Below are 13257 nucleotides of genomic sequence, written 5' to 3' on the forward strand. Positions count from 1 at the left end.
TTCAGTCATTTGCCTGGTAGATTTTCTATTCTGATTCTCTTTTTTACCTTAGTACAAACAAGCGTCTCAAGGAACCGTGAGTTTCATACATGTTAGTTATACTATATATGAGATGGAGTTTAATGGAAGCTTGAAAAGGCGACCATCTTTGTAATGCCATTTTACAAGAATAAAAATGTTCTTTAGTAATTCATCCCTTTAACAATTTTTTTTTTTAAGTTACTCTCATGTGCAAGGATTAATTAGGGCCAGCTCCTCCTCTCAGGAGGCTTCCGTACCTAGAAGAACCAAGACATGCATAAGTTATTTTAACATGCAAAAGAAAGAGCTCAGTGCTGCAAAAAGCATAGATGAAGCTAAGTGGAGAGGCAGGGCTTACTTTCAGGAAGGGTGACAGGGACAGCCATCACAGAGCAGTGGCTACTAACCCGCATCTTGGAGAATGGGCCAAAATTGGCTGTGACTTGGAGGCAGTCACTGACATGGAGGTAGCCTTCCAGAAAACGTAACCGTCCAGAAGTGAAGGCGCTGTTCAGTGATTATCTGCTAAGACACTGAGAGCAGTCCCATCAGGTGCCACTTTTGAAGCAGTTATATAAATGCTAAATTGTCCGTTGTTTGAAGAACACCTCAGAAGGGATACTTCTAAGGTACTTGACTTAATGCCAACACTCTGCAAGATGATGTAAAGCCCTAAAACGTATAGGGATGTGCCCTATATAGCCACTTGTAGCCCTTATAGCCACTGTGCGATGTATGCATAAGTATGTGATGACCTAGAGGTTAATCAGAAGCTGTTGGATGATCTCAGATGTGTTCTTAATGAACTCCAAGCGGTATTCTAATTCTGATTTAGCCATCTGCAGTTATTCACAGTGGACCTCAGGAAGCTAAGAATTGCAGGCTAAAGTAACACCCATTTCTCCATGAGCCACCCTCATACCTAAGAATCTTTCAGCTGCCAACAATGTTCTTTCCAAGCCATCATGGAGCATTAGATTGTACAGAATTTCTCTAGTTTGTCTAATATTTAAAGTAGACCAGTTATGCCTTTGATAGCTTGATTTTGCAGAGGGCCCATGTTTGAACTTTTTGTACAGACATTTTTCAGTTGAGTGCACTGAAAATAAGTACACAAAAGGAACAGTATATTGTTTTTTAAAAAATGATTTATGGACCGGACATAGTGGCTCACACCCATAATCCCAGCACTTTGGGTGGGCATATCGCTTTGAGCTCAAGAGTTCGAGACCAGCCTGGACAACATGGCAAAACCCCTTCTCTACAAAAATGAAAAAATTAGCTGGATGCTGTTGGCTCACACCTGTAGTTCCAGCTACTTGGGAGGGTGGAGCTGGAGAGTCACTTGAGCCTTGGAAAGCAGAGGTTGCAGTGAGACGAGACTGCGCCACTGCATTTCAGCCTAGGCGACAGAATACGACCCCTCTCAAAAAATAAAAAAATAAGATTTATGTTAATCTTTTAAAGGATCTCATTTTAAAATGTTAACTATTATACTAAGTGGTAGCTTAATGGTGGTGGAGGGGGTTGTGATTACTTAGGAACAGATAGGCAGGGTGTCTTTGGAGTTTTACCCCTCTTACTAGCTTGTACTCCTAAGATGAAACATGATTAGCCGAAACATGACTAGCCAAAACTTGGAAAAAATTTTTAAAGGTATTCTCTTTACCTAACAAAAGCTTGACTACAATGGTGGACTCTCTTGACATTTTTGCCACCTTGCTATCATTTCTCTTTTTAGGGCATTGTAATTTTCCCTGGGATCTCTACACCACTGTGCAGTTTAAATCTCTCCCCCTCTCCCCCATCTCATTACCAACAGTCAGAGAAGGGACATTGTGTGACAGTCATCTGCTTCAAATCAGAGAGAATACCCTTGACCTCTTTGCAGGAGTGAAGAGAAGTCTGACAGGGCGTAAGACAAAACTGACAAGACTAAGTCACCAAGACCGCCTTGTAGGTCTGCACCACCCTGGGGACGGGCGACTTCATGTTAGAGACACATGCAGCTGATCTAAGTGCCCATCCTCCTCTGTAACGTAAAAAGCCCAACCAACACGAAGTGGAAGTCTGATGTCTACTGTGGCATTTTAATATAGGGAAATTGGTATGTTTTTAATAGAACCTAATTACCAAAGTTAAAGAGTAGGGTCAGGGAGAGTTTTGGAAGTGCTTTCTCCCATATTCATTCCATCAGAAAATTTAGGTCAAAGAAGTTTTTTTAAAAAAATTGCCACACTGCCCAATTGTTTTTCATTTCTTAACCTTTGGGTTTTTATGTGAGGATATTAAGTAGTGTTAATAGTCAGAAGTTAATTTTGCTTGCTTTTGTAATTCCTGTTCTTATTTCAAGTTCCCCCTTTCTTGCTTATATTCCTCTATATAAATAGTTATCTGGAACACTTGACATGATTAAAAATGTGTAATTTATTTGCAGAACTTGTAATATTTGGAATTGTAAAGGGGTATATTAAAGAGTTACCTAGCAATAGATTTCAGCCTTTCTCTCCAGGAAATAATCTGTTTTACACAAACATAAAAAGTTATAGCCCCACCCCTTACATAAATGCATTAGTAATAATGACTGCCAGGGCAAACCGCTGCTAATGTGCATGGTCAGTATATGTGTGCTGTGCTTTCTCTTCCTGTAGGCAAGGCAGTTTCCCCGGCATGAACCAGAGTGGACTTATGGCTTCCAGCTCTCCCTACAGCCAGCCCATGAACAACAGCTCTGGCCTGATGAACACGCAGGCGCCGCCCTACAGCATGGCGCCTACCATGGTGAACAGCTCGGCAGGTAACCTCGGCAGCTCTGTGCTCCGGAGCCCCTCCCTCTCCCCTCTCCCCTCTTCCCTCTCCTGTCTCCTCTCCTCTCTCCTCTTAGGCGCCGCCAGTGAATCTGCCTAAAGAGCCCGAGAAGGTGGATCAGTTGGCGAAAGTGGGAATCATACTACTTTTCTGCTTCTCAGAAACTCGCTCCATCTATTTAAGACTTGAGAATTACATTTTTTATGTAAATTATTTTTATTCAGTCTGTGTTTGTATAACAAGTGGACATATTTCAACTATTATTGGAGATTGTTAAATATACACACTATGTTCTCTTTCTCTTTGGGAATTATTAGTATTGGAAGATCCTCAAATTCTCTCCATTAGGTAGTGATGGAGACAAACATTTCGAATTCGTATTTCAGGGGAAATTGTTGGAAGGGCAGAGCAAAGGGGGTTTGAAGTAGTTTTTACATTTACACCTTACACCTCTAAATGTATGCTTGGAAGTAGCTGCTTCATAAGTGCTCCATGCAGACTGTCTCTATTGGGAAGCTGTTTTAAATGTTTCACAATGTTTAGTTATTTTAACCCATTTCATAATCTCAACGGTAGCATTCTTAAAAGTCATGCCTGATGAGTGCAGTGGATGAGTAGCCAATGTGTGGAAAACATCTAGAGTGTCTAAAACTGTGCACATCTCCCATGATCTTAGACTCTGCAAGACCCTTCGACCCCCTCCTCTAGTTCCATAATTACCTTAAAACCATAAGTGCCACTTTTTACATAAAGTAATGTGTATTTCAAGCGACCTGTTACTCTCTGTCACATGTTAGAATGGATCTCACTGGAGGATTCCCTCCTTCAGAGACTGCAGAGAGTGGCTTAGCCAGTGTGTATCCTGTGATGCCCCGTGATGCATTAGGAATGCATGGGAGAGCCAGAGCCTTGGTTCTTTCTGATGACATTTTTTCATTTCTTCTGCCTTTTGCCTCCTTTTTCGCCTCTCTGTCTTTGAAAGGCCTCCCTGGAAGTTCGTGTTTCTCTGTCAGACGGAACAGGCAGTGAGAGGCTGGGCTCGCCTCCTGTTTGAGCTGCATCATTGATTTCTAGGACCTAATTGAGGGGTGGCATTCCGTGATGACCTCTCTTGAAAGATTTGTGAAAGAGGAACACGTAGAAATTCGTGGTAAAAATGAAGGTTTTTAAATAAATAAAATAGCCCTTCCTGATGCTGCATTGAGTGCTTCTCCATCACAATTTGGTGGGTGTTTTACATTTGAGATGAAGGTGAAAAGCTTGCAAACAGCCTGTTAGCTGGAAGCCGCCTCTTTTCCTAACCAGAGCTGGCCCAGGTAACAGAGTATTGGGTTGTGACATTCTGTTTTGTCTGACTTGCTGAAATAAAATTACTTCAGAGCATTGAAACCACACGATCAGTTTTCACCTACTATTAGCAGTGCTCATTTTTCCCTTCTTCCTTTGGACCCCAGAGCCACAAAAACAACCAACAACAAGCAGATGGCACAGTGCCCTGCCTCAGAAGATTTATGTATTCCTAAGGAACAGCCAGCTTAATGGAGATTTACAGAGAGGGTTTCTTTCTATTATTATTATTCAGATAATTCGGCTATTTGTTATTCCATGCAGAGGAAATCTGTTCAGTGAAAGGCCATCCATCCTCACGATCTTTTGTATGGGGTGGTAGTATATTTTTTCCTGCATTGTACATTTTGAAACATTGAATTTTTAATAATTTTAACATTTATCCAGTTTTCCTCTACACATTGATCTGATTTTATCCCACCATTATGAAGTGAAATGCACGTCAGGAGGAGTGGCCATTTAGCATTGGCTGTGCACCTAGCGGCAGGTACACGTGAATCTGCTGTTACTGCGTTCTGATCTCTGAGAGAAACAGGAGTGACACAGAGCATTACAGCACAGCCCTGTGAGCATCGGGATGCGCGAGTGTCCACCTGACCGCACAAAAGATGGGCCAGAAATGGTGGGATCACAATCCCTTCAGTCTCCTTGGTTTGGGCCCATGGAGATAAATTACCAGTGATAACAGCAAAGCATTTCTCCATCAAAGTATGCTTTTGGAGAAAGCGAGGACAGTACAAATGATGACCAGGTCTGGTGGTGGAATTTTCTGAACCTCAGCAGCCAGTGCCACTGGCATTCCAGCATGCTCTTCGCTGAGTTCAAACAACTGTGTTGTAGACAGTGTACGGGGCCAAAAAAAATCCTCCTGTGTAGTGACAAATTGTTACAGGCTTCAGTGAGCAAGTAATTATTTAAATGGAGTCAGTGTGAGTGTAAATGTGACAACTATTTCTTCACTTAAAATGCCAAGGGAAGTAGGATGGTAAGCAGTGGGAGTTTTTCCCTCTAAAGAGCTTTTTTTGGTTTTGTTTTGTTTCAATTATTTAGATTAAAAGGTTAGAATTATGTATTACTGTGGGCAAAATTACAAATCATGTATACCCTTATTAAATACACTGTCATACAATACATGTGTCTTTGGTTAGGTTTTACTTGTTTGTGTTGAGTTTTATAATATTCATTAGTCATTTACACTTGTCTGCATATAAACCATCATCTTAAAGTGGACATCTAAATTCCAAAAAATATATCTCCCATCTGTGGTTCTAAGTTTGCCTCACCAGACGTTACTCCACAAAATGTAGGGCATTTCTCCCACTGCCACGTATAAATAGTACAGGAGCGGCCATATGTGCTGCTGGAACTAGGCTTTCTCACAGAGAGCCCTGGGCACCTTCCAGAAATGAGTCCTTCTGCTAACCTAGCACCACTCAGTCCCAAACGCAAAGTGTCCTGTTAATGCCCTGCCGGTACAGGGTATACCAACTCCGGTAGGCCTTTACAAAGAAAAAGACAATCACACTTCCACAGAAAGTGAGAACCTCCTACCTCCGGACCTCCTGCAGTGCTTGTTAAACCTACCGATTCCGGGGCTCCCTTCAGAATTCTTGAGGGGAGTCCAGGAATCCGCATCCCTGACCACCTCTGCAGGTAGTTTTCATGCATGCAAGCTCAAGTCTGAGAAGCGCCAATGTGGCGGTATTTCGCTCAACAGTCTCCTGGCAGATCTGCCTCCAGCTCTATGGGGCATTAGCTGTTTACCAGATGATTTGCTGTTTTGAAATTAAAAAAAAAAAGATTCACGAAAGTACGCCTAGAATATCAGTCTTCCAGCTGGATTACTGTTTTCTGTCTTGGGACTTCAGGGCCTCTCACAAAGGAAGGTTTGGGTCTTCAGCACCATTGCAAGGGGCTGGTTGTCCGGGGTGTTGGTAGAGGTTGCTGGGATGCTCACTTGCATACTTGCTCTAAGGTAGTGATTTCAGGTGAATTGTTGCCCTCCCCCCATATACCAAGGACTTGATGAAAGGGTTTTGATAAATTATGAAAACCAAATCTCTTAATCTGGGGGAAAATATATCCTGAGATTATGCCAAAGTATGCGGACGGCTCCAGACTCTAGGTGGCTGGGGGAGCTGCTTTCCTTGGAAAGCTGCCCGGCATGGCCAGTGTCCTGGGGGTGGCCACAGTGGGGAGGGGCGCTGATGGCAATAGTGGGGTATGCAGGGCCTCCAGGGTGCTCGTCGGCCCCACCCTGTGCCGTGGAGGGTCCTCCCAGTCAGGGCTCTCAGGGCCTTGCATATCCAATGAGAGCAATGCGTCTCACCAGCCCTTCTCAGATCCTGTGTGTGTTACCTTCACAGTGGACTTTCTATCTTGCCACATGTAAACATAGTCATGAACATCCATGGATGTACATACATAGATCAGCTCTCTGTGTTTTCAAAAACAAGAAATCATATATTTTGCAGTCTGGTATATTACCGTGAAAAGAAAAGAACTGTGCATTTCTGACCTATTTCACCATCTTCTGGGAATGATTTTGCGGACTTGTGAGGAGACTGAGTAAAGGAAGCGGACGAAAGCAGGCATGAGTGTTGAAGTTCGGTTTGACTCATGTCATATGTTCTTTACATTCCTTTAGAATATATTAAATCCAGTGTGGAATAGCTGCCTTAGGACCTTGACCCACACTTACTTTAAGAAATCGTTCTAATTCTTAAATTTCAATGGTAAAGCCAGAGGCTGGTGCTTAAGACGTATTTACAGTACTCAAGCAGCACTTTCTGCAGTCACAGATTCTTTACTGCCCCTTTTTATGTCTGAACTTTACATACTGGATTACTCGTGTCAATAGGAGAAAGAGCAGTGCCCTGGTTTAGCACGTCCTTGTAATAGTAGTGGTCCTTCTCTTCTGGGAAAGGGAGAAAATAGTGCCCCTGGAGTCCCATTGCCTTGGGAGGCACACGGCTCTTTTCAGTGATTCATTGAGAGTTCTGGCCAGAAGTCAAAAATGAGCATTTCAATAAAAAGAATAGTAAGAAACACAGTAAGGAAAGACTTTCTAATCCATTTAGTTAAAATAAACCATATATTTTATAAGGTAGAAATATTAAATAGAACTATTTATTACTCTAAATTCTATCCTTACTTATCTCTCAAAATAATAGAACAGTGCCACTTGTGATAGTTTTTCCATTTGCACACCCCAAATGCCTGTTTTAAAATACATAATAGAGAATGAGGAAATTTGGGGAATTTCAGACCAACAATATGTTTATATTCATGTAAGTCTGATTTTCAAATCAGTGTAAATTGTCAGTAATTTCCATAATACATATTGGCCTAGTTCTGTATGCTTACAAGTTGCTTTTGTGTACGCTAACACATTGAATGCGTAAAATAGAATCTTACTATTCCCGCCTTCAAAATAATATTCATACATAATTTATTATAAATACTGACAAAACTACCACTTAAAACCATTGGAGAAGCGCGATGCCACAGAAGCCATGTGCCCATGACTTTACCGCTTTCTCTGGAATTGTTTTGGCTGTCATTCCTTTGAACCCACTCTGAATCAACTAGCCAGGACATGTGGACTTGCATACATAAGCCCCTCTTTTTGCACTCATCCTGCTCTTTTATCCTGCTATTCTTCTGAACAGGGTGTTTTTTAATGTACAGGTTTACTAATTCATATCTCGTTAGACCCCAGAGACAAAACTGCGTGGAAGCAGTCCAATCCACTGCGTTGAACAAGGCGGTCTTCGTGGTGTAATCTCTCTCAGCTGCTTGAGGTTTCACACATTCACAAAAATAACAGCATTTTTAGCTGATCCCAATAGATTTTTCTCTGCAGCTGCATCACTTGAAAAAGCTTTTTGTTCCAGTTCTTAAAGTCTAAGTATTGAAAGTAATTTGAAAAAAAGAAAAACATCCCAATTATGATTTGTGTGTGTTGTGATGACTTTAAGGACTGACTGGGCTGCAAATGGGCTTTGAAAAGCAAGCCAATGTGCCCGTGGAAAATACGGGATTTCAAAGTGTATTGTTGAGTGTGCTGATGTAAACTCATGGGCACGTGGCAGGGTAGGCTTTTTTGGCAGGACCTATGGTCTCAACCTGCAGTGATGCTAACGATATTAGCAAATTAGCACCACAAAGCTTGCCAGCTAATTCACCAGAGCCTGCTCACTCTCTCACTGCTGTAATTAAAACTAATTATTTTCTAAAACATAGTAATACATGAATATGTGCAATAATCATTTTGTAGTGGGCAATCTGCAGAGCCTTTTTTAAAGCTTTTTTTTTTTCTTGGCACATTACACTACATGTGTCCCGTCTTGGTTGAGCCAGCACTTTGATTTGCAGAATGTAGAATGGGCCCTGTTCATCAAACCTCAGGTTTATTTTCATCTGAAACAGGCCTAGTTTCTGGTTCCCTCTTATGTATAGGGCTCATGATTCTCTCCCCTCTCTCTCCTTCCCTCTCTTCCTCACTCTGACTCTTCACATCTGGTTGGTGCCTCACTCACAGCCCCTGCAGCCCAGTGTTGTGCAGATGGTTTTCACAGTGGGGTTCTGTAGAAATTCAGCTGTTATTCCCTGGATAGCTACACTGATTCCTTACTCTAGCCTTGTTCTTCCATTAAAAAGAAATCTAACCCCATATTTTTAACCTGAAAATGTCTACTGGTATCTGCAATGAATGTGTAGAAATCAGTTGTTCTTTGGTGAACCTTTCATGCTAAAGCCTAGATAGAATTGATTGGATTTCTAGGGCTAGAAAATGTGGTGTTGCCTCTGGAGCTGCTGTGGGCCTCTGACCTGGGCATCGAGCTGCTGTCAGGGTTGATGACCACAGGCTCTCAGACTGAAAGGATCCCAGCACAATTACAAAGTAATCAGAAATCCTTTCCTTCAAAAATTTATTTCTAATTATATTGTTTTTGAAACCATCCGCTGTGATTGTCTTCCCTTATTGTTGACTAGACCACATGCAATAGATAAGGTTTTCAAAAGAAACACTGTGAAATGTCAAATAATTTTGCAAACTGTAGATTATTTGCACCTATGAAATTAAGAAGGCGCTAAATCCTCTAGTACCTAGGTAAAAAATATGCACACCCAACATTTGCTTCCAACTCCTGATTAGTAATGTAAACATTTGCCTTATTTCCACTTGTTGCCTACTCTTTCAAAGGTGTAATAATTTTGAAAAAATAATATTGACATAAGTTGACCTTCAGTGGTTTGGGTCTTAAGCATACAGAATGACTGCCCTTTTTTTTTTTTTTTTTTAGATAAAAAATGATTTTGCCAGAATGTGGTGCTGTTTGCATTTCAGAAATTAATATGCTCCCCATTACAATTTCTTTTTTCTTTTTTTCCTTCAAGGGAAATGCAAGGGCCTCCTGCTTCACTCTGTAACTTGTGTTGGCAGGAGTACAGTCTGACAAATCACACGTATAATCCTAAACTCTTTCTCCTGTTTTCGATTAGCATCTATGGGTCTTGCAGATATGATGTCTCCTGGTGAATCCAAACTGCCCCTGCCTCTCAAAGCAGACGGCAAAGAAGAAGGCACTCCGCAGCCCGAGAGCAAGTCAAAGGTACTTCCTTCCGCCTCTGCACGCAGTGTGGGGTCTGCCTAGCAAAAAGCTGCCATGTCGTTCTCTCTTCACTGGTGTTGGCTGCCACTTTTTTTTCCCGTTTCGTCTCCTCTGCATGCCTTCATTTTGTGCAACATGTTTGTAGTCTTCTTTTCTTTCCCCAGCCCCTTCATGGTGTGGATCTGAAAGTTACTAGTTCTTATGGCATTAACTCACGGTTGGGGGAGAGGGGTGGAGGGACAAGACCCACCTAAGAAAAATGCTTCGGGGTGGGGAGAAGTAGGGGTCCTGCCTGGTTTCGGTACTTGCAGCCATTTTCTCTGCCTTCAGTTTATAGCTTCCTGTTTTGGCCGCCTCAGCAACAACAACATACTTAATATTTTGCTTTCCTGCCTTATTTGATAAATAAGGTGAACAGCTTTTTTTTTTTTTTCTTTCTTTCATAAGGGGTAACCCATGCTTAGCATTCCATGTAAGCTTGAAGTAAGCATGGTGGCGTACTGGCCTTCTCCAGCATCCAGCAGACTTACCCAATTATACTAATTAAGAATGTTGTTTTAATACCTTTATCTATGTGTGGTTTTGTGTGTTTGTTTGTACATGTCTTTATATATATATAATATATATATAAAAATTAGTTTGTTAAAGTGGATGTACTTTTTGTTATTTTAAATAAAGTTTGCCCTACCTTTGTCATTTTTTTTTTTTTTTATTCCTCTACCACAGGATAGCTACAGCTCTCAGGGTATTTCTCAGCCCCCAACCCCAGGCAACCTGCCAGTCCCTTCCCCAATGTCCCCCAGCTCTGCTAGCATCTCCTCATTTCATGGAGATGAAAGTGATAGCATTAGCAGCCCAGGCTGGCCAAAGACTCCATCAAGCCCTGTAAGTGGCTCTGGTTTTTTTTGTTTTTTTTGTTTTTTGTTTTTTTGGGGTTTTTTGATAATTAATTAATTCTACTTGAATGCTTGCTTGTTTATTTGTTTTATAAGACTTTTTCTTCATTATTTATCCATGAAAGGGTTTTCTTAATAAATAATAATATTAGTGACAAAATGAATAAAGTTTGCGTGCATCAGAGAAGTTGATTTCTGGTAATGAAAAAGCTGTTATAAAGAAGCACCTCTATACAAAGCATGCGAGTGTGTTAACTGGGTCCAAACTCCTTCACACAGTGACTTTTTTAAAATGTCTAATCCATTATGCACTTATAGAAGGTTTTTCAAATGCGTTACTTCTCCATTTATATGGGAACTAATAGCAGCCATTGACTGAATGATAAGTTTGGCCCCTGACCTGTATTTTGCATGTTCTATCTATTTCAAAACTGCCTGCCTGAAAGAAGTAAATACTCAGTCTGGGTATGGTTTAGCGTAACATCAGCCCTGCTTTATTTTCAACCCATTTGTCTGAAATTAATAAAAACGTAGAAATGTTAGTATGTGAATGCATTTTTAGTTTAATAATGTGTACCGATGTTAGAACCAGTTGAAATAGAACAGTTGTATTCTGCACAAGACTGCGATAATCTTGAAATTAAGTGTTGATTTCTGTCTGTATGATAAATAAATTATAACAAAAATGCCATGGATGTATCAGGGAATTTTGTAAGCTTCAATGTTCTTCTGACCCTAGAAGTGGGCCATTAGTTTCCTACTAAAGAAATTCTGTACCATTAGAGAAAAAAAAAGTAATGGTGCTGTAGCAATCTTTATTTTACATTCATATAAAGCATCAAACGATCTTAAAAAAAAAAAAAAAAGAAAAAGCCTTAACATGCAATTACTTGCCAAGAAGGCTTAATTAACATGCTCATTTCTGTAAGACGATGTATTGACGAGCACGGCTCAGGAAGGCAAGTTGGAGGCAAGAAGACCCTAGCTGTGCAGAATCTGGCAATCTAGTCAAAACCCCAAAAGGAGGCTGCTATTAATTATCCATTCACTGATTTAAACAGATAGAGCCTGAAGGCTTGAAGAGTTGGTTGTTCTAGTAAATGTTTGTAAAATTCACATGCAGCTCTAGGATAACCAGCATTTTCCCTTTCAGAGCAAGAAAGGGCGATATTCGCTCTTACCTTCTCTGTAGCTACATTTCGATTTTGCAGCACCCGAGATGAAACAGAAAGCGCTTCTAGGATGGGTATAGCAGACAGGGCGCTTCTAGAAGGGGTGCATCCGAACTCGCAGGAAGGGGCGCGACTCCTGCATTTTGATGTCTTTGTGTTATTCGCTTTGAGTCTCAGAAGGCAGACAACATTGCGTGTTTTTCCCTCATAGTCTACCCTGGTTTTTTGTTTTGTTTTCTTTTTTTAATAGGAAAAGCATTCCTGAATCAGTAATGCTCTCAAGTTAACAGGTAGAATTCAGATAACTTTTCGAAAGTATTTGCCCAGAGGGAGGATTTCAGAGGTTAAAAATAATAATCTTTAAAACTTAAGATAATAATTAAGGGCTGGGTGCAGTGGCTCACGCCTGTAATCCCAGCACTTTGGGAGGCCAAGGCGGGTGGATCACCTGAAGTCAGGAGTTCGAGACCAGCCTGGCCAACATGGTGAAACCTTGTCTCTACTAAAAATACAAAAATGAGCCAGGCATAGTGACAGGCGCCTGTAATCCCAGCTACTCGGGAGGCTGCGGCAGGAGAATCACTTGAACCTGGGAGGCGGAGGTTGCAGTGAGCCAAGATCGTGCCACTGCACTTCAGCCTGGGCAACAGAGTGAGACTCCATCTCAAAAAAAATAAAAATAAAAAAATAAGAATAAGAACTTATTAAAAACAAAAACTAACAATAGACCGTATTATATTGTTTAAAACTTTTCGTCTTGCTAATTTCATTGACTTATAAAGAAGGCTTGAATTAGTCACAATATTTTAATTCACTAGTTAAGATTATCTCCATCTATTGTAGGAGACTATCAAAATCTGATTTTCTCCTTTAATATAAGACGATAGCAAACTGAATTATAAACTTTATTTTCTGATTATAATTAAACTTGAAATTGTATATTTTTTCTCAGTATTTCCATAGATATGGTCTCTTCCTGTCCCATAAATAGTTTGAAGAATTTGCAAGCAAACTTCTGGCTCCTGTAGTAGATAGGAACAAGAGAAACTGAAGTTCACAGTAGTGGAAAATGTCAGACTATTGCTCTGTGTTGAGAAAACAGCCACTTTTTTGAATGAGGTGCTAATTCAAAAAGGGGAACAAAAGAGAGTATAATGAAGGACCTAACATTATCTCTGCTATCAAATCACCGCAAATACATGCAACCCCGGAATAGTTAACTGCTCTTTCTGAGATGCCACTTCAGTTTGGACTTAAAATTGCTCTCAATAGTGTCCTTAATAAAGCCTGTCTAACAGCAGATCTGGAAAAGGCAAAGTGATGAAGATGCTCTACGTTTTGACAGTGTACTGTGGACCAACATTGTTTTGTTACAAAACATTCTAAAATAAAAAT

The 13257-nt window shown here is 40.7% G+C and overlaps 1 protein-coding gene across 2 annotated transcripts in view; it reads left to right on the forward strand.

Moving 5' to 3' along the window:
* ARID1B (AT rich interactive domain 1B (SWI1-like)) overlaps nt 1-13257 on the forward strand; it is a 393153-nt gene that overhangs the window by 347588 nt on the left and 32308 nt on the right. Inside the window, exons 9-11 of one of the 2 annotated variants that reach the window (XM_011952754.1) lie at nt 2673-2818; nt 9685-9794; nt 10521-10679. In XM_011952754.1, the coding sequence (XP_011808144.1) occupies nt 2673-2818; nt 9685-9794; nt 10521-10679 (415 nt within the window). The remainder of the gene's footprint in view (nt 1-2672; nt 2819-9684; nt 9795-10520; nt 10680-13257) is intronic. The other variant, XM_011952755.1, reaches the window with a different exon arrangement.

This window comes from Colobus angolensis, unplaced genomic scaffold, assembly GCF_000951035.1.
Source record: "Colobus angolensis palliatus isolate OR3802 unplaced genomic scaffold, Cang.pa_1.0 Scaffold35, whole genome shotgun sequence".
Lineage (NCBI taxonomy): Eukaryota > Metazoa > Chordata > Mammalia > Primates > Cercopithecidae > Colobus > Colobus angolensis.